This window comes from Selaginella moellendorffii, unplaced genomic scaffold (genome assembly GCF_000143415.4).
Source record: "Selaginella moellendorffii unplaced genomic scaffold, v1.0 SELMOscaffold_33, whole genome shotgun sequence".
NCBI lineage: Eukaryota > Viridiplantae > Streptophyta > Lycopodiopsida > Selaginellales > Selaginellaceae > Selaginella > Selaginella moellendorffii.
In genome coordinates, this window is record NW_003314294.1 from 1,406,052 (window position 1) to 1,422,494 (window position 16,443).

A 16,443-nucleotide genomic window follows, 5' to 3' on the forward strand; every position below is an offset into this window, starting at 1 on the left:
CCCAGAAACACACGCTTTGGGCTTTTACCCCAAGCCTCCCTTAGTACCAGGAGTTAATCTCTGGAACAAGCTCAAATCTAGACAGTTTCCATAAGTAGTATTTGGGATCGAAATAAGACTAACATAAAGGGCATGATAGCAAGGGTATTTGGTAGACATGGTAAGCTATCATCTAGCGATATTGAGGGAATAATCTCAATATGTGAGGGTTTTTGCCAAGCCAGTGTAAGACAAAGCAAAAGAGAACTAACAAGCCGGGCCAAATATGCTTGGTTAAATAGACATTTAGGAATTCCTTCTTTATGCTCATCAGTTTGCTAACACTTAGACAAGAGGGGCTATAAAAGGAACTAGCAGTACTAACCTTCTGCCATTATGGTAATAAGGAAAGAGTGCTTATAAGGACTGGCCAACAAATATCTTTCAATACCCAAAATCATATTTGCGACTCTATCTCTTTCCCCTTAAAACAACTAAAAAAGGAGTAATTGCTTGATGAGAGAGCCCTTAATGGCTATTTTATCCCCATTTATCCTTCAAGGTTCCAAGGATCCACAATGATAGTCCCCAAGGTTCTAAGGATCCATGGTAATAATATATTCAAATTTCATCCTATGATCACATATGTTACATTCACCCCCCCTTTCAAAGATGTCAATGTCCTCATTGACTTTTGACTAACAACTTTTATTAAGCCTAGGGGAACCAACACCTCCATTTCCACACTAAATTTACCAATCCTTCCATTGTGCAGATTAGTTATTCTATATGAGGCAACTAATTATCCACCCATACCACAGTCTTATGGTGGATACCTTTGTTCGTGGATACTTGTGTGTATGATTTCAAATTTAGGGATAGGAATATACCTTGCTCAAGGGTATATTATATCTTTAAGTAGCCACTAATTAATGGGAATTGAACCCGTACCAGATGAGAGAGCCCTTAATGGCTATTTTATCCTCATTTATTCCCTAAGGTTCTAAAGATCTACGGTGACAGTATATCCAAATTTCATCCCATGATCACATATGTTACATATAGTAAACTATTTTGATGATCTCACAATCCAAATCTTCTGCCATCAAGCCTTCTATCCTTGCCCCAGGCTTCATTGATTTGCCTATTGCCCCTCTTGATGAATCTCAGCACAATCCTCACCTAGCTATCAGTGTTTGTAATGAGAAGTGTTATCACCCTTATTTCACTTCCAACTCAAATGTGGTGTGATCACAAGTATGGCATCTATGACTATATTTGCTACATCATCTCCATTTCTCATAGAAATTCAAAAATGTCCTTGGCCCAATGTTTGCCTATGAGAATTATATGTCTAATGGGGCTTTTCATATTTTCCTCTTAAAAACCATAGAAGCCAATTTTGACATGCTTGAAATTGGAAAAGAGCATATGGGGTGGGGGTGGTGACGAGGGAGGATCCCTAGAACTAAAGTTCGGTTCTATGCAAATTAGATCAAGGAACTAGAGTTCAGTTCTATGCCACCCAAATCCATGCCACTCACTCCACAAATGCATGCTCCCTATCTGTACTGGTGGTGAATTTTGCACCTTATCCATGATCCCCAACCTCATCTCTCCTATGTGATTGTGTCTACCAATGTGAAGGATTTAAATCGATCGTGAGATCAGTGAAGGTACACCACCCTTGCTTGATCTCCATCTATATGGTGCCTACAGTTTCCCAGAGATATAAGAAGCCTTTGGAGATGTATTGTCCTAGATCCCACAATGCAGTGAATTGAGGAGGAATGTGCCATCTCTGATAATGGTGATGCTGCTACTGCCTGGAAGTCCTCTCCTCGCTGCTATGTGATTGATCCCCTCCAATTGGGATTGCTGTTTCCAGCTTCCCATCAGGCCATGCAAGTGTAGTGCCGCCACATTAGTCCCACGGCCTCATACCAGTATAGCCGTACCCTTGGCACTATCCATCTGGAATTATGACCAAAGGCTGTGAGAATTACATGTAGATCTACACCATAAGGGTGGGAGTAGTAGTCTCAAACGACGTCTGAGTTCCATTATCAATCTATGACACCCTGTTTTGTAGCTGGCCAAGATTCTCTAATTACGGGGGTGAGGTTGTTTTAGATTGTGAAATCGAATTGGTGCCTTTGGTTGATAGTGTTCACATAGATTTGAAAAAGGACACTATCCTTCATCCGAGCATCACACCAACATTGGAGAGATTGCCAGGTCCAAAACTCCAATTTTTTTATCAATTCTGTCATTAGTGTGGAGAGGTTATGGCCCTGCAAGGTTCTACCTTTAGAGAAAGCATACACTTCACACATATATGATGCAATGTCTCCAAGCAAGAATCTCTATTGGGAGTAAACCCATCTCCATATCTATAATCAGCTATGGGGCCTTGTACACCCAAAATTCTGCTGAGATGAAATTTTTATTGATTGCTTTAAGTTTGTCAGTACTGGACCCCAACTTTCTGTCCGTACAAGGCCACATCAATAGGTGTGTTTGACACCCCACTTGTGTACATTGGCTTTATGGCAATCTGATTAGAGGAGTGCATTAGCCCTTGCTGTTGATGTTCTACTCCAATTTTCCATTGGAGACATTGATCAATGGTGTATCCTAGGTACTTATAATTCTCTGTGTGCTCAATCCATTCCCCTTTGTAGTGGAATTTGCTTGCTGTGTCCAGGCCAAAAACCATCCTCTTTGCCTTCCATGAAGTCACAAAATTGGGCCAGGGTGTCTAGTTAGAGTTGAAATTCCAGTGGCCTGGGGGCCAATAGAAAGAGGTCGTCCACATATATGAGCAGCTGCAGAATCATCCCAGCAAGCAAGATTGAGGAGGGAGTGCACCTTGCCATTAGCGTTTCCAACCCATCGTTGAATATGCCAAAACGGGTGGGTGACAAAGGGCAACCTTGTTGGACACCTGTGTCACAGTCAATCTGAGTATGCTGTAGAATGTCTGCTTTCATATTTTTCGTAAAGCCTGATGAACTCTAGTGTTATCTCATGAAATCATGCAAATAGTCTCCTTGATACCTTGTTAAAAGCTTTTACTATGTCAACGTAGCATGCATAAACTGAGGTTTGCAGATGTGAATGCAGTTTGTCCAGGGCTACCTGCAGCATCACCAAGTGGTCGATGCAACTATGGAACCTGGCCTACCCTCTCACTTTTCATCCTTCCAGCTCACAAGATGCTGCTCAATTCGTGAAGATTGTTGAGATCATTACTACGATTTGTCAACACAATCTTGCCAGCCTCTTACGTCCATACTGGTACACTTCATGTGCTTTTTTTTGCAGAATACTGGATCTGCTCGAGTGCCTTGAAGAGGGAGTCGAGGAACTGGGATCTTGTAACGATTATCAGCCCAAGCGGTATCCCAAGAAGTGCCTTGTGGGAGATTTCTATATCGCTGAGAAGGTATACTCGGTTTTTTGATAATTTTGCATTCTTGAGTTGACTCCAACTTAATCTTCTACACTTCATTCAGTGGTATGTTTTACCCACTGGGGACTCTCAACTTTTTGAGTCCAGAGGCACGTTGTGGAGGCCATGCTAAGACTCGACAAAGTGTTTGCCAGGAGGGCCAAAAGGTTTCATGAAGTTGCAAGGCCGTGTGATCATGAGTGCAGATCCTGAAGTGAAGAAAGGAACTTGCGCTTTACTTCTTGCTTAACGTGCCTGCTTGTAGTAACCTGCGGGATGAAGAGCTGCAGGCGCTGATTTGCTGAGATGGGGAGACGAGACGCTGAAGAGCTTCACTCTCCTGCAGAGGGGGATGTCGATCAATTAGATAATTAATGTGACCAAAGTGCCTTAATAGGTTCTCCTCGTCATGCCCATGGTTGGTCCCGACCATTCCGAATGCCGACCGGCCAACCGGCTGACCGTGGTTATCGACTGGCTGTGAAAATGCCAAACGGCCGAACGGTTCACAAAATTTTTTTGATAAAAAAAAAAAAACATTTTTAATAAAACCATATTAATAAAAGTAGGAAAACCAAAGCATTAAACCAAACCAAACCAAAGCATTACAACTACTACTCATCTTCAACATTTTTGGCAAGTTCCTTAACATTTCTGGCATCTTTCTCAACAATCACATCTTCATTTGGAAGATCTTTTTCAGCTAAATCTTCTATACCAAGAGATTCAAGCCTAGCTTGCATCTCTACAATCCTCGTTCATTGTGGTTCGATTGCAATTGATCTCTAGGAATTTCTAGAATTTCCATTTTAGGGCAAAAATTTCAAGTGTTGCGGACTGGGCGATTTGATTTGCGAGGCAGCGAGCTGCTCTGCTCCACACTCAATCGAAAGCAGAGGCCAGAGAGTGTCGCCCTGTAGAGCTCGGTATGCACGCAGCTCCTATAGGCTTTAGGCCTCTTCGTCGGATTCTATGTAAGCTTGCTGGGCAGCTGGGCTGGGCATTCGTGGATGGAATCCGATGGATGGATCTCTCCATAGCAGCAGGAGAACAGCAAAGCAGTGGAGATGCAGTGGCGATAGCGATAGCCACTGCAGCATCAGAAATCTAGCGCGATCACCATTTTTTTTTTGCCGAACGGAATACCGAACGGAGCTGTCCGACCGTGTTCGGCCGACCGCGTTCGGCGGCGGTCGGGATTTCGGCCGAACGCGTTCGGGACCAACCATGGTCATGCCCAGAAGGTTCTACAAGTTTGACTAATGGCTCCGTTGATTCCAACACGAGATGATAGAAAGGGACCGAAAGACTCGCTCTTCACTTGAATGTGTCACGTCCAGCGTAGGTCTCTCGACCCATCTCGCGATTCAGCATTGGAAATGCGGTAGTTTCTAGCAGGTACGCCTCTCTTTCGCTGCCGTCTGGATCTAATTTCTCGTTCTCTCCTGCAGATGATTATCCCTTTCCAATGTAGAAAGCGGTGGCTTCTTGTGACTTTGTGTGCCTTCCTTATGCTCCAAAGCTTCGAGCCTGGTGCTGCATCCGTTGAAGAAGGTAATGAGCAAGCGTACAGATTCTGGTTCCTCAAATTTTCCTCCAGGGGACGAGCTGCGTTTCTTTAAGAGGAGTTTGGGAGATCCGGAAGTTTTGGAGAGCTGGAGGGAAGAAAGCGATCCATGCCGAAGCCGTTGGTATGGAGTCACTTGCTCAAACACCAGCAGCGTGACTGAACTGTAAGGCTGTTTGTACTTATCAGTTTCCTGTTGAGCTTAGCTCGTCCTTGTTGCAGAGATCTGAGTAATCTACTTTTACAAGGCAGCTTGGCATCAGGCACTTTTGCAAAACTTCCAGGCGTAACGAAGCTGTAAGTTTCAGACTTTGTAGAAAAAACTTCAGACTTTGTAGAAGAAAACTTCCTACTTTTGTCCTGCAGGGTTTTAGCTAACAATAGCTTCACAGGAGACATTCCAGATAGTTTATTTGGTCTGTCAAATCTCACTCACTTGTAAGTAAAATTTCTCTTTCCATTTTGTTATCTCAGATTGTTTCTATCTACCAGAGATGTTTCGTACAACCTTTTCTCAGGAATGCTTGGTAGTGGATTTGAACATCTAACTAAACTACAGATACTGTACGGTATCATTTCTCTAATCTTTCTCATCCTTAATTGATTCTCGTAGGTCCCTTACTGGAAACCCGTTTAATACGGGGACACAACTTGACTTCAGAGAGCTTATAGAGCTTGAATATGTGTAGGTGCCTCTCTTTTCTTTCCTACAATGTTTTCATGCATAAAATCATCTTGCTTCTCGTTCTTTTGATAGGCTGTTGGGTGGCTGTGGCTTTACACAAAGCCTTCCACCAGGAATTTTTCTGCTACCAAAACTATATGCTTTGTAAGTCTAAATTTTCTAAGCAATTTCTCACCATTTGTTACTGCCTAGTAGGGACTTGGAAGGCAACTCGTTCAGTGGAGCACTGACTGATGAGATCCGGCAAACAACAAGTCCCTTGACCGTGTTGTAAGCGACTGAGTTCTCATGTATTGTGCATTTGAACTTATTTCTCTTTCAGGGGGCTTCAAAACAGTGGGATTTCTGTTGATCTCAACCCCACCACCATCCGCTATTTCCAAAACCTCCGCTATCTGTAAGCACGAAACTAAAATCTTACCTCGTCGTCACCTTCTGAACTAAAATGCAGGTCCTTACCTGAAGACGTGATAAAATATGTCCCTACTGTGCTTCAAGGAAGGTTGCCAAGGCAAGTGAAGATGAATCTCTTTGTGATGGTGCTAAATTTGTGGGTTAGGCAGTATCCAGAATTCTTTATGCATGTACGTAACATGGATCAAATGCGAAACTCCGTCCCACGCGAAACCGAAAGCTTCAGATGAACCAGCTCCTCCACCTGGAGCACCGAAAAGCAAAAACACCGCAGCTATTATAGGCGGTGTTGTCGGAGGGGCTGCATTTTTTATCGCAAGCTCTTGTCTGGCGATTTATTGCATACTAGCGAGGCGCCAGAAATGTGTAGTGACAGGTAACTTGCTGTTAATACTGTGTTCTGTTTGATCTTCTTTGTTTTTACCTTTCTCGCAGACTTTACTGTGAAGGCAGGATTGGAGCTAGAAGTTGTCACGAGTTCTCAATCTTTTGTCGTTGCTCACGCTTTCACTTATGCGGAACTCGAGCAAGCTACCGATAAATTTAACATGAGAAACCTGGTTGGGGAAGGCAGCTTTGGTCAAGTGTTTCGGGGGATCCTCACGAATGGCAAGGTGAGAAAAGTATATTTCATAGACAGCATGTTGGAGCTTCCAAAAGTTGGATGTTTTCAGGTGGTTGCTATCAAAAGAATGGATACATTTGCTGGTCAGTGCGCGGAGGCAGAGAAAGAGTTTCGTATCGAGGTTGATTTGCTTAGCCGTATGAACCATCCGCACCTGGTGAGGCTGTTTGGCTACTGTGCGGACGGGAGTCAAAGATTGATTGTCTACGAGTTCATGTCTAATGGTTCACTTGAGAGCTACTTTGCAGGTAATCTGCCGCTTCTTCTCTTGCTTTCTTTTTCTCAGACGTGATCTTTCCAGGTCGATGCTTATATAGGAGTGGATTCAAACTAGATTTTCGGAGGCGACTGCTAATCTCTTTGGGTTGTGCCAAAGGCTTAGCTTTCCTGCACGCTGGAGGAGAGGATGGCGATCCTATTGTTCACCGCGACTTCAAGTCTTCAAACATTCTTCTCGATTCTTACTTCTCCGCTAAGGTAAGTAGCAATCATTCCATTTGCCTCGTTTCTTCCACTTACAAGTTTCTCTTAGATATCCGACTTTGGATTTGCCAAGCTTCTTCAAAGGAACCAAAGCCATGCCAGCACCCGCGTGATTGGAACATTTGGCTACTTCGATCCACACTACACGGCAGTGAGTAATCTCTGCGAATTCCAATAGTAGTGTGTTGTGTTAACCCGAGTGCTATAACCTGGATCAGACCGGGCGACTCACCGTGAAAGCGGATGTGTACAGTTTCGGCGTGGTACTCTTGCAGCTACTCACTGGGAAGCCTGCGGTGGTTTCATTTGGAGGGGATGACGTTCCACAAAACATAGTGTCTTGGGTGAGTTATGTTAATTCTCTTCCCATGAACTTTGGAGAGGTGAGCTCTCGGAACTTTGCAGGCGGAGCCTTGTCTCAATGACAAGAGAAAGCTCAGGAGGATTTTGGACAAAGATTTGGGCTCTACTTACCCACCAAAGTGTGCTCACAAGCTCGCTCTTTTGGCATCGTGCTGCCTGAGAGAGAACGCGGAGGCGAGGCCAAGCATGGCTCAGTGCGTACAAACGATCGAAGAAATTCTCGTGGAGTGCGCAATGCACCTCGAAAACGTGTAAAGAACAGTTCCACAGCATCAGAATGCACAGTTCGCAGCTCATTCCCTGGGGGAAGGACAAAATGTACGAGAGATAATCATCTGCGAAATTAAAGGTAGAACCAAAGAGAGAATTTTGATCTGAAGAACCAGCTTACCCTCTAGCTTCTAGCGGATTTCCGAAGCTCGACGGCGTCGATGGATTGGAAGCGACAAGCGAGTCTTTCGCGAAAAAGAACGTATCTTTTTTCTTCATCTCTTGGAATCGAGAGTACAGATTTCCTCGCCCGTGTTAGCGAGCCAGTAGTCATATTTGTAGTCGTCATTCATCTTCTTCTTTGCTGCCTTCTGACCCTGGCGATTACTTGACGAGAGTCTGCTCGCAAGTAGGGAGATAAGCTCTAGCTGCTTGGCCTGCTGATCCTGGAAATAAATCGAGCACACAGAACCAGCCAGCTTCTTAGAAATGCTTCCAAAAGACGTACCTGTATAGCCATCAAGGCGCTTCGAGTTTCTTTAAGCTCCTCTTCAAGCAAAGTTTCACGATGGGAGAGAGCTTTCACAGCGGAGGCCATATCTGCTGCCAGTTTCGCCGTCTACAAAAACATCAAGGATGAGAGGCGCATTCTCTTGATGAAAAGCAACAATGGCGAACCTGATGGATTGGATCTTGGAGCGTTCGTTTAGTGACTTGCACACGCACACCAAGCTTCTCGAGTTGTCTGGTTAGAGCACGGATGAGCGTGACCGAGCCAAGGAAATCGTGTTCCAGGCTCGCCACCCGCTGTGCCAGTGCTAAGTTGGAGCTCTCCTTGAGAATCCTTTCCCTTGGTTGCGGCTGGACGGATCTTAGAATGATGTTGATGAGCAAAGCCAGCCATAGTGGGACGAGTTGCCAAGTGGAAAGTGCCGCATATTTGAGCTGTCGTGGAGGTGCATGGCCTGGAGATACTTCTAGCTTCACAAAAAACAACTAAGAACACTGCTGCGAGAAAGAAAAAAGAAAGAAAAAGAAGACGAACGATTCGACTTACGCATTGTTCCTGGGTGGAAGAAGGCCGGATCAAGCATCCAGCCTGCGAGACAACGGCAGCCGAGAGGCAAATCCCCTCGCCAGTAGCTAGAATTTGCCTGTAGTTGATCCCCCGCGTCTCCTCTCCTTCATGCTTTGCTGAAATCCAATTGAGCGATCGATTGGAGCGGCAAAGGAACCATACCTGATGGCGACGATGAGCAGCGAACGACGGTGAGGAACTTGATCGCGTTGCAAGCAGTGCACAGGCACGTCAAAATCTCGGCATTGCTGAGAAATCTGGGAAAGCGAAGCTGGGATTTCTTTCCGGATTGTCCCTGAGCCGCGATCAGACCAGCGGTAGGGGTAGATCCTAGAAGCGAGCACCTGACGCTGTTGCGCTGGTACACAGCCAGGGCGGCCATTCCTCGCTAAAACCCCTAAATGCAAGATAAGAGCTAGGGTTTTGTCTCTCATGGCTGGAGAGCTCTGTAGCTGTGGCAGCGGCCTTGCGAGCGCGTGGGAAAGGCGCCATAGAATCAGTGCTGCTCCACGTCTTGTTCTCGATCGTCGTCGCCTCCAGATTTTGGCTGCTGCATCCCCGGGTAAGAGGAGAGAACTCTTTGGTGTCTCTTTCTTGGTGGAAACTCTCACATTCCTTGCTCTTATCGATATCCAGGCAGCAAGAGAAAGACTAGAGGCAAGAAGGACGACTCCGACTTGAAGTCCAAGTCATACACGGACGAGGAAGTTTACAACATCAGCCGCGGATGGAAGATCAAGGCCGAGCCTAACGAGAAGGTATGAGAAAAAATTTCTAGAAAGTCTTGTTTTTCCTCGCTTGATGTTTATAGCGATTTCCAGGTTGTAGAGATGGCGGGCTTGAAGTTTCCTGCCAGCCTGAATAAACTGAGTGACCAAGATAAGGCGCCCCTTCTCGAGCCTCGGACAGTTCACAAACTTTTGCGGGTATACACTAGCTCGAGGTTGGATTTCTTAAGACTGCTCGATGTCTATCTCACTGCTACACAACTATCGGGTATGTTTCTCTTGGTCAGGTTATGGGTGGCAAAAACAATGGAAAGAAGCTCTTGTCGCCAAACGATTCCTCCGTAAGGCCGATGATGGAAGTTGTCCGAGGCGCTGTTTTTAACATGCTACAGGTAAAGAAAAAAGAGGATATCTTCCGTCTATGACACTCACCTATGTTTGAATCAAGGCACGCGGAGGATACACGGGAGGTTTGCCTCCTGGGAAATGGCTAGACCTCTACAGCGGTACTGGCTCTGTTGGAATCGAAGCGTTGAGCAGGGGTTGCTTGGCAGTAAGTTTCATGGTGAATTCTATGATCCGTATTGAAGCTTTTTTTTTTTTTAAGGCACATTTTATAGAAATGGACCCATGGGTGATATCCAAGGTTCTCAAGCCCAACCTTGAAGCTACGAATTACACAGAACAGTCGGTAGTTCACATGCTCAAGGTGGAAACTTACCTCGAGAAGCAGGCAACCAATCCAAAGGCCGAAGTTTTCGACTACATAAGCGTCACTCCCCCTTACGAAGCTGTCCATTATCCCACGCTTATGGAGCAGCTTTCTACCTCTCCTCTGGTGGGAGACTACACTTACGTGGTTAGTCAGCATTTGGTTCCTAGATTTTGCGTGATATACTCTTTTGTTTCTTGTCCCAGATTGTAGAGTATCCTTTGAAGTCGAAACAAGAAATGCCGGAGGCCTGTGGACCTCTTGCAAAGGTATTCCTCTTCTCCCTTGAAAATCATCCTGTGGAAACTTGACTCTTGTGTCATCCAGATTGTAGATAGGCGCTATGGAAGAACGCATTTGGCAGTTTACGGGCCAAATCCTTGACACAAGTCTATAGTCATCGACTTTCAAGACAAAACAGGACTGGGAAACTTCAATTAACGAGCTATACAAAATCGGTCTTTTCATTTCTTTTGCTGCTCTTCGCTATCTTTCCAGGTCGCTTGCCATTGCTTGTCGTAGAATGTCGACTCCTTGACCAGCGTTTTGATAGTTTCCAAGTCCTCGTTCTTCCTGACCAGCAGGATTCCAACCACGGTGATGAGGAGCAGTAGCTTGCCAACGAAGCTGTTCGTTTGGTCCACCAGGCCCACCCCAGTCAAGCTGTCTATCAAGTACGCCGCGAAGAATCCCACCATCGCTGCTCGGCCTGGAGGGAGAAAAGAAAAGACCAAAGAGTTTCTCGACAGGCGTCCGAAGGCCAGAAGGAAACACGTAGCTTACCATTCAAGAGCTCCGCCTCTGGCAAGTGGAAGCGTCGGACCCACGCCCACCACGGGACGGTGGCCGTGTCAAACAGCACAGGATCGTCGTTGCTCGAGGCCTCGGGATTCTCTTCTAGCCACTTTCTTCTCAACACCTCTGCCGATCGATCAAGTCAGTAAGCAAAAACAAAGCGAAAAAAGTAGGATCTCGCCACTCACCAGCATCAATCACAGCATCCCAATCCATCTTGCCGTTCTTAACAAACTTGGTCATGTCCCAGTTGCCATTCTTCCACCTTGGATCCTCAAACTTTTCTCCGGAGACCGCGGAGCTCTTCTTTCCCAAGGCAGCGGGGCTGGGATCCTTCCCTTCGGCCGCTTCTCCCCGCAGCGTACCCCCTTTCTCCAGGGGCGATGGCTTCTTCTTGCCCGACGATTGAGCAGTGGAATCCCCCTCCTCCTTCTGCGGCAAAACAGCAACCTCCGAGGGCGCCGAATTCGTCGCCGGAACGCGCTCCTCCTCCGATGATGCCATGGCGATGGCTACTCTTCCAAATCTCTTGTTGCCGCGCCCGAAATCCCTGGCCGATGCCGCCGCGAGAGGAATGCGATGTCGCGAGCGATTGCACGAAGCACTGACACACCTGGGAGAGCCGCCTCCCACGGGCGCCATCGCGGTCGCTGCCATCGCCATATCTCTCCTCCTTCCTGCCCTAAAATGCGGAGTTTGACCACGTTTGACTTGTTATCGCCTATTTCAAGATGGCCAGCTGGGCCGTCCATTTGCGCGCCATTTCTATTCCTTTTCTTTCCCCTTTCTAGTCTTGCTTTTAGGGTTTACGCGCGGCATGGATGGGCGATCGTCGCCTTCTTCCTCGCCCTGGGCGCCTGTGATCTGCAGCTCGCCACTGCATTCTGGCGGCCTCTCCATGGAGAATCCGTTCGAGATGTTCGACGAGGTGGGGAGGAGTCTCAAGTGGTTTAGTCTCTCTCGGAATGCGCCCGACGCCCCGGTCGTCCATCGGCCCGTTCTTGAGGAAGTCTCATCGCAGGATAGCTACGATTCGGATTGTTCTAGCACCAGTAGCTGGAACAAGAATCCGGAATCGCTGGCGATGCCGGACGAGCATTGCGAAGAACAGGAATCGTCTGTTTCAGAGCCTCTTCGATGTAGAGATGAATTGGTGATCCATCACAAGGTAAGTCATGTAGAATGGCTCTTTTACTGCTCTTTAAACTCTTTTCTGTTTCAGAGCCCCGAGCCAAAAATCGAAGAAATTTACGATGAACCTTGTGTTAAGGAAGACATTGAGACTGTGAGTCCCTCCCATATATTTGTTAAGAAGTCCTAAAGTCCTTTGTGTAGCAGGAGGATCGATATTACAAAGACGAGCACGTCCAAGAGGTATTCGATAAAGCGTCTATGGTTTCTTTGACGCTTCTTTGCTTCTCCAGAGTAAGCGAGAGTCCTGTCTTTACTCGCAAATGCCACCTCCGGTGGAATCGGACAAGGATCCAGTTTCTGGATTAGTGCGTTCTTTCTTCCGCACTAAACTCGATGCTCGTAAAGTTCCGGATGTGATCTCTCACGACAAAATCCCTGATACTGAAGCGTTGGAGAAGAAACTTGAAGTGCTCGAAGCTGAAAACTTAAGAGTGAAGAAAGAGAGCCAGCGCCTTATCAAGTTATTGAAGGTATGGAAAGGTTCTGTGACCATCACGTGTCTGATCTCGTGCTGGCATTTTTCAGGAAAAGGAGGACGACTGTGCACGCTTTACTCAAGATAAGGCTGCATGGGAGAAACAGAGTGTGTCGAGCATTCAAGCATTTTGCTCTGAAAAAGAAGAGCTTGTAAGTGACGCATACTGTTACTTGTGCTTTGCATTGAAATGTATTGCAGCTCAAGGAACTCAAGCGGGAAAAGCGTTTGCTAGAAAAACGCTTTCAAGCCATGTCGCAGCTTCCGAATTCGCTTCCCAACAAGTCCGAGCGAAAGGAAATTGCTGATTTGAAAGCCAAGCTAATTGACGTGCATGAAGAGCATTTGAAGAAGGAAGCTCGCCTGCGGCTGACGGTACCATCCATGACTACACTCTTTTCTGTCACTGGCTTACTTTACTCTTACAGAATATCAGGCTTCGGAAGCTTGTGAAGGAGATGTCGGCCCGGCTAAACGAGAAAAAAGAGGAGGTATAACTTTTCTCTGGCTACAAGCTAAGCCAGCTACTGATTGTTTTCCTCGTTTTGCTAGATCAAACGATATGAACGGCTGTTACAGGATTGGGATGTTCAAGAGGAGAAAGAGAAGCTGGAGAAGTCAGAAATAGTTCCTGGCTGCAAAACTATCAAGAAGATTGAATGCTTATCAAGCGAAAGGGCAGCTGTTGGATGTAGGATCACAGGTGCTTTGTTTTATCAACGTCCTGACGGTCGTGCAAAGCAGAAGAAGGAAGGTGCCAGCAAGGACTCCTCAATACCGGCCTGTGGCAATAAGATAAAAGCTGCAAGCAACCCAAGCACGACTGAAAAAACTTGCACTTCTATTGTAGATGTATCAAGTGATGCAGTGGATTCAGCAAGTGACAAAAACCGCGCTACATCGATATGTAAGGAAAAGTCTTCCAGTGAACCAGGAACGGAGGACGGCGCGTCCATGGACGGAACAGTGGTCGATGAGCTCATCACTGATCATGAATCTGGTAAAACAGCTGGTTGCGACTTCTTCAACTTTTTTTCTGATGTTTGTCATTTTTCTGTTGTAGGTTCAGACGTGCTTTTTGAGGACAAAACGAGAAGCAAGGAGAATACATGTAGAGAGAATGGCATTCGGGGAGCACAGAGAAGATCGCTGGTTTTCACGGATGGTACTCGAGAAGAAGTAAGTTTTCTGTTTGGCTTATTGAAACCTTACAAATATGATACCAGGAGTATCAAGACGGCCTTGCGTGTCTTTACTTTCCGAATGGAGATATCAAGAACTCTCTTGCAGATGGTACTACGGAATATTACTACTCGGAAATCGATACATGGCACACCACGAAGCCTGATGGCGTCGAGATATTTTACTTCCCTCACAACCAGGTGAGTTAGCTTGCTCAGAGTAGCGTCTTAGGCTTAATTCAGTTTGTTCCAGATCGAAGAGCACTGGCCAGATGGACACAAAAGGATTATATTTCCAGATGGAACATCCACAGTTGAGTCCTAGTTGTTGCATCAACTCCTCAATAAAAAAGGTTAGTTCTTATTCATTTCTGGCTGTCTACCGAATTGAAAGCTTTTTTGTTTCCATGCACCGGTTAGAACACTACTGCTGCCGCCGCACCTAGAAGTCCATTGTTTGTTATAGAAAGCTGGGCTGATCTGATGCAAGATCACTGGCGTCGTCATGATTGCAACTGCTGCACTATTCACTACCAAGACAACGATTTGCTACTGGAGAAGAATCGTTGGGTCAAGCCTATCGCGGTGGACAGAAGATGACGGGCTACCGACTTGTAAGGGATTCATCTCCCATAAGCTTCAGATTTCTGTTAAAACGGGACACACCACCCAGGTACAAACCTTCAATCGCAAGAGCTCATCTGAGTCGTTTGTGTTTCAGGTATCCACGGATAAAGTCGAGCCACGTTATGTGGAAGGCTGGGATATAAGGTTCCCAAGACGGTAGCTCAGGCCGGGCAAGAAGGCAACCATGTCGTCGTCTTCCGGTTCGACGGGTAACTCCCTGCTGAGGATCGCCATGCCGGTAGCGTCTTCTCTCATTCTTGCTTACTATGTCTTCACATTGCCCATGTCGTTCATGGGAGGAGGGGGCAGTGGGGATGTCAGGAGTGAAATCACAGGGAATTTGCAAGTTCCGGTTCAGACCAAGGTGGAGGTTTCGGTTGCTCCTCCGGTATCTATAGCTCTGGCCGCTCCAAGGCAAGCCAAGGAAACGCCCAAGTCGAGCAAGGGACCTGCATTGGAGGACAAGGCAAGCAAAGATCGGGAAGAAGCAGTTCCCAAGCTCAAGAGCTCGGCACCCAAGAAGACGGCAGGCACGAATTCTCCTCCACCGACAGAGCCAAGGCTTAAAGATCCGGAATTGCCGTTGAAGAAGCCAGCGGCATCTCAGGATTTAGACGAAAAGGACGCTGCCAGCAGCACAGATCCGGTCCCTATTCCAGATGACATGGAAACCAAGGTGGATGCGCGTCGCACAGAAGCGAAGAAGGAGAATGTAGAGGATTTGAGTACGCAGGAATTAGCCACTCAAGAGGATTTAACAGGAGAAGAGCTCGGAGTTGACATTGATGAGGAGACAGGTGTGGGAACGGGAGTTTTCCACTCTTTTGCCATTTTCAAGAAGAATTATCAGCAAATGTTGAAGAGGTTCAAGATTTTCATCTATCCAGACGGTGATCCAAATACTTACTATCAAACACCACGGAAAATCACAGGCAAATATGCTAGCGAAGGTTATTTCTTCCAAAACCTGCGAGAGAGCAAGTTCGTCACCAAAAATCCGAACAAGGCTCATCTCTTCTTCATCCCCATCTCGTGCCACAAGATGCGAGGAAAGGTACCATGTTTACATTTTTTTCTTCTATTGCTGGAGATTATCTTACCTCAAACTGGAACAAAATGCAGGGAATTTCTTACGAGAAGATGGCGGATATTGTCCAGGAATACGTGGAAGGCCTGATCGTCAAGTATCCATATTGGAACAGGACGCTCGGTGCAGACCACTTCTTTGTAACCTGTCATGACGTCGGGGCGAGAGCCACAAACAAAGTTGCAAACCTGGTCAAGAACTCGATACGTGTGGTGTGTTCTCCCAGCTACAATGGAGATTTCATCCCCCACAAGGACATCGCCATGCCTCAGGTTTTGCAACCATTCGCTTTACCTCGAGGAGGAAACGACGTCAGAAACAGGTACTCTTGATATTCATTCAACCATGTATGCACTTCCTGGTCCTCACCCTGCGCAGAACAATTCTTGGATTCTGGGCCGGTCATCGAAATTCTAAGATCCGAGTGGTTTTAGCCAAGCTGTGGGAAGAGGACGATGTTCTAGCCATCAGTAATAACCGGATCAGCAGAGCCACTGGAGAGCTTGTGTACCAGAAGCAGTTTTATAGGAGCAAATTTTGCATTTGTCCTGGCGGCTCACAAGTCAACAGCGCACGCATCGTCGACTCTATACATTACGGATGCGTGCCAGGTCTTTCTTTCTAAGTGCTACCATGTGCTCGCCTGACCTCGCGTTTCATGTCACACCAGTGATTCTCTCAGATCATTACGATCTTCCTTTCAACGATGTGCTGGACTGGAAAAGATTCGCGTTGCTTTTAAGAGAGCGGGACGTCGGCGATCTTAAGTTGAAGCTCCAATCTGTC

At 46.5% G+C, this 16,443-nt stretch overlaps 6 protein-coding genes across 8 annotated transcripts; 4 read left to right on the forward strand and 2 right to left on the reverse strand.

Moving 5' to 3' along the window:
• Positions 1-4,206: 4,206 nt before the first annotated feature.
• On the forward strand, positions 4,207-7,949 carry LOC9639053 (proline-rich receptor-like protein kinase PERK3). The gene is made up of 18 exons (XM_002977094.2): positions 4,207-4,831; positions 4,885-4,987; positions 5,034-5,166; positions 5,223-5,297; positions 5,367-5,438; positions 5,493-5,564; positions 5,614-5,685; positions 5,758-5,829; positions 5,881-5,955; positions 6,008-6,082; positions 6,137-6,196; positions 6,249-6,475; positions 6,535-6,713; positions 6,774-6,972; positions 7,026-7,201; positions 7,257-7,358; positions 7,426-7,551; positions 7,613-7,949. The coding sequence occupies exons 2-18, from the start codon at positions 4,885-4,887 to the stop codon at positions 7,823-7,825; spliced, it is 2,031 nt and encodes a 676-aa protein (XP_002977140.2). The 5' UTR covers positions 4,207-4,831; the 3' UTR covers positions 7,826-7,949.
• On the reverse strand, positions 7,770-9,292 carry LOC9638781. 3 transcript variants are annotated; one of them, XM_024682010.1, is made up of 6 exons: positions 9,021-9,292; positions 8,838-8,962; positions 8,459-8,757; positions 8,289-8,399; positions 7,962-8,226; positions 7,770-7,905 (listed from the first exon to the last, which is right to left on the reverse strand). In XM_024682010.1, exons 1-5 carry the CDS (start codon positions 9,290-9,292, stop codon positions 8,056-8,058), a joined length of 978 nt encoding a protein of 325 aa, XP_024537778.1. In that variant the 3' UTR covers positions 7,770-7,905; positions 7,962-8,055. The 3 variants fall into 3 exon arrangements, with proteins under 3 accessions (XP_024537778.1, XP_024537779.1, XP_002977289.1); XM_024682011.1 differs by having other exon boundaries at positions 8,459-8,761; positions 9,021-9,278; XM_002977243.2 differs by having other exon boundaries at positions 8,459-8,761; positions 8,838-8,974; positions 9,021-9,278.
• Positions 9,282-10,769, forward strand: LOC9639054 (putative rRNA methyltransferase YlbH). Its single transcript, XM_002977095.2, has 8 exons — positions 9,282-9,420; positions 9,495-9,616; positions 9,680-9,784; positions 9,874-9,978; positions 10,035-10,139; positions 10,194-10,445; positions 10,505-10,567; positions 10,626-10,769. Exons 1-8 carry the CDS (start codon positions 9,291-9,293, stop codon positions 10,680-10,682), a joined length of 939 nt encoding a protein of 312 aa, XP_002977141.2. The 5' UTR covers positions 9,282-9,290; the 3' UTR covers positions 10,683-10,769.
• Positions 10,704-11,779, reverse strand: LOC9638782 (light-harvesting complex-like protein 3 isotype 1, chloroplastic). The gene is made up of 3 exons (XM_002977244.2): positions 11,282-11,779; positions 11,082-11,219; positions 10,704-11,007 (listed from the first exon to the last, which is right to left on the reverse strand). The coding sequence occupies exons 1-3, from the start codon at positions 11,754-11,756 to the stop codon at positions 10,763-10,765; spliced, it is 858 nt and encodes a 285-aa protein (XP_002977290.2). The 5' UTR covers positions 11,757-11,779; the 3' UTR covers positions 10,704-10,762.
• A 131-nt stretch (positions 11,780-11,910) lies between these two features.
• LOC9639055 (centromere protein J) lies at positions 11,911-14,613 on the forward strand. Its single transcript, XM_024682009.1, has 12 exons — positions 11,911-12,261; positions 12,316-12,378; positions 12,432-12,467; positions 12,518-12,757; positions 12,813-12,914; positions 12,964-13,137; positions 13,191-13,253; positions 13,315-13,762; positions 13,826-13,941; positions 13,989-14,144; positions 14,197-14,296; positions 14,364-14,613. Exons 1-11 carry the CDS (start codon positions 11,911-11,913, stop codon positions 14,266-14,268), a joined length of 1,821 nt encoding a protein of 606 aa, XP_024537777.1. The 3' UTR covers positions 14,269-14,296; positions 14,364-14,613.
• Positions 14,614-14,625: 12 nt separating this feature from the next.
• On the forward strand, positions 14,626-16,443 carry LOC9638783 (probable glycosyltransferase At5g20260; the record flags this gene model as incomplete). Its single annotated transcript, XM_024682076.1, has 4 exons — positions 14,626-15,624; positions 15,693-15,979; positions 16,036-16,268; positions 16,328-16,443. Coding segments are annotated over exons 1-4 (1,506 nt in total), but the record flags the coding sequence as incomplete, so codon positions are not given.

Coding starts and splice junctions, on each gene's coding strand:
- LOC9639055 (XM_024682009.1), top strand. CDS start 11,911: ATGGATGGGCGATCGTCGCCTTCTTCCTCGCCCTGGGCGCCTGTGATC. Junction 13,763..13,825: donor CATCACTGATCATGAATCTG/GTAAAACAGCTG, acceptor TTTCTGTTGTAG/GTTCAGACGTGCTTTTTGAG. Junction 14,145..14,196: donor TTTACTTCCCTCACAACCAG/GTGAGTTAGCTT, acceptor AGTTTGTTCCAG/ATCGAAGAGCACTGGCCAGA.
- LOC9638782 (XM_002977244.2), bottom strand. CDS start 11,756: ATGGCGATGGCAGCGACCGCGATGGCGCCCGTGGGAGGCGGCTCTCCC. Junction 11,220..11,281: donor GGATGCTGTGATTGATGCTG/GTGAGTGGCGAG, acceptor ATCGATCGGCAG/AGGTGTTGAGAAGAAAGTGG. Junction 11,008..11,081: donor AGAGGCGGAGCTCTTGAATG/GTAAGCTACGTG, acceptor TTCTCCCTCCAG/GCCGAGCAGCGATGGTGGGA.
- LOC9638781 (XM_024682010.1), bottom strand. CDS start 9,292: ATGAGAGACAAAACCCTAGCTCTTATCTTGCATTTAGGGGTTTTAGCG. Junction 8,758..8,837: donor CTTCCACCCAGGAACAATGC/GTAAGTCGAATC, acceptor TTGTGAAGCTAG/AAGTATCTCCAGGCCATGCA. Junction 8,227..8,288: donor GCGCCTTGATGGCTATACAG/GTACGTCTTTTG, acceptor ATTTATTTCCAG/GATCAGCAGGCCAAGCAGCT.
- LOC9639054 (XM_002977095.2), top strand. CDS start 9,291: ATGGCTGGAGAGCTCTGTAGCTGTGGCAGCGGCCTTGCGAGCGCGTGG. Junction 10,140..10,193: donor TGAGCAGGGGTTGCTTGGCA/GTAAGTTTCATG, acceptor TTTTTTTTTAAG/GCACATTTTATAGAAATGGA. Junction 10,568..10,625: donor CCTGTGGACCTCTTGCAAAG/GTATTCCTCTTC, acceptor TGTGTCATCCAG/ATTGTAGATAGGCGCTATGG.
- LOC9639053 (XM_002977094.2), top strand. CDS start 4,885: ATGATTATCCCTTTCCAATGTAGAAAGCGGTGGCTTCTTGTGACTTTG. Junction 5,439..5,492: donor CTGTCAAATCTCACTCACTT/GTAAGTAAAATT, acceptor TCTATCTACCAG/AGATGTTTCGTACAACCTTT. Junction 6,083..6,136: donor TTCCAAAACCTCCGCTATCT/GTAAGCACGAAA, acceptor ACTAAAATGCAG/GTCCTTACCTGAAGACGTGA.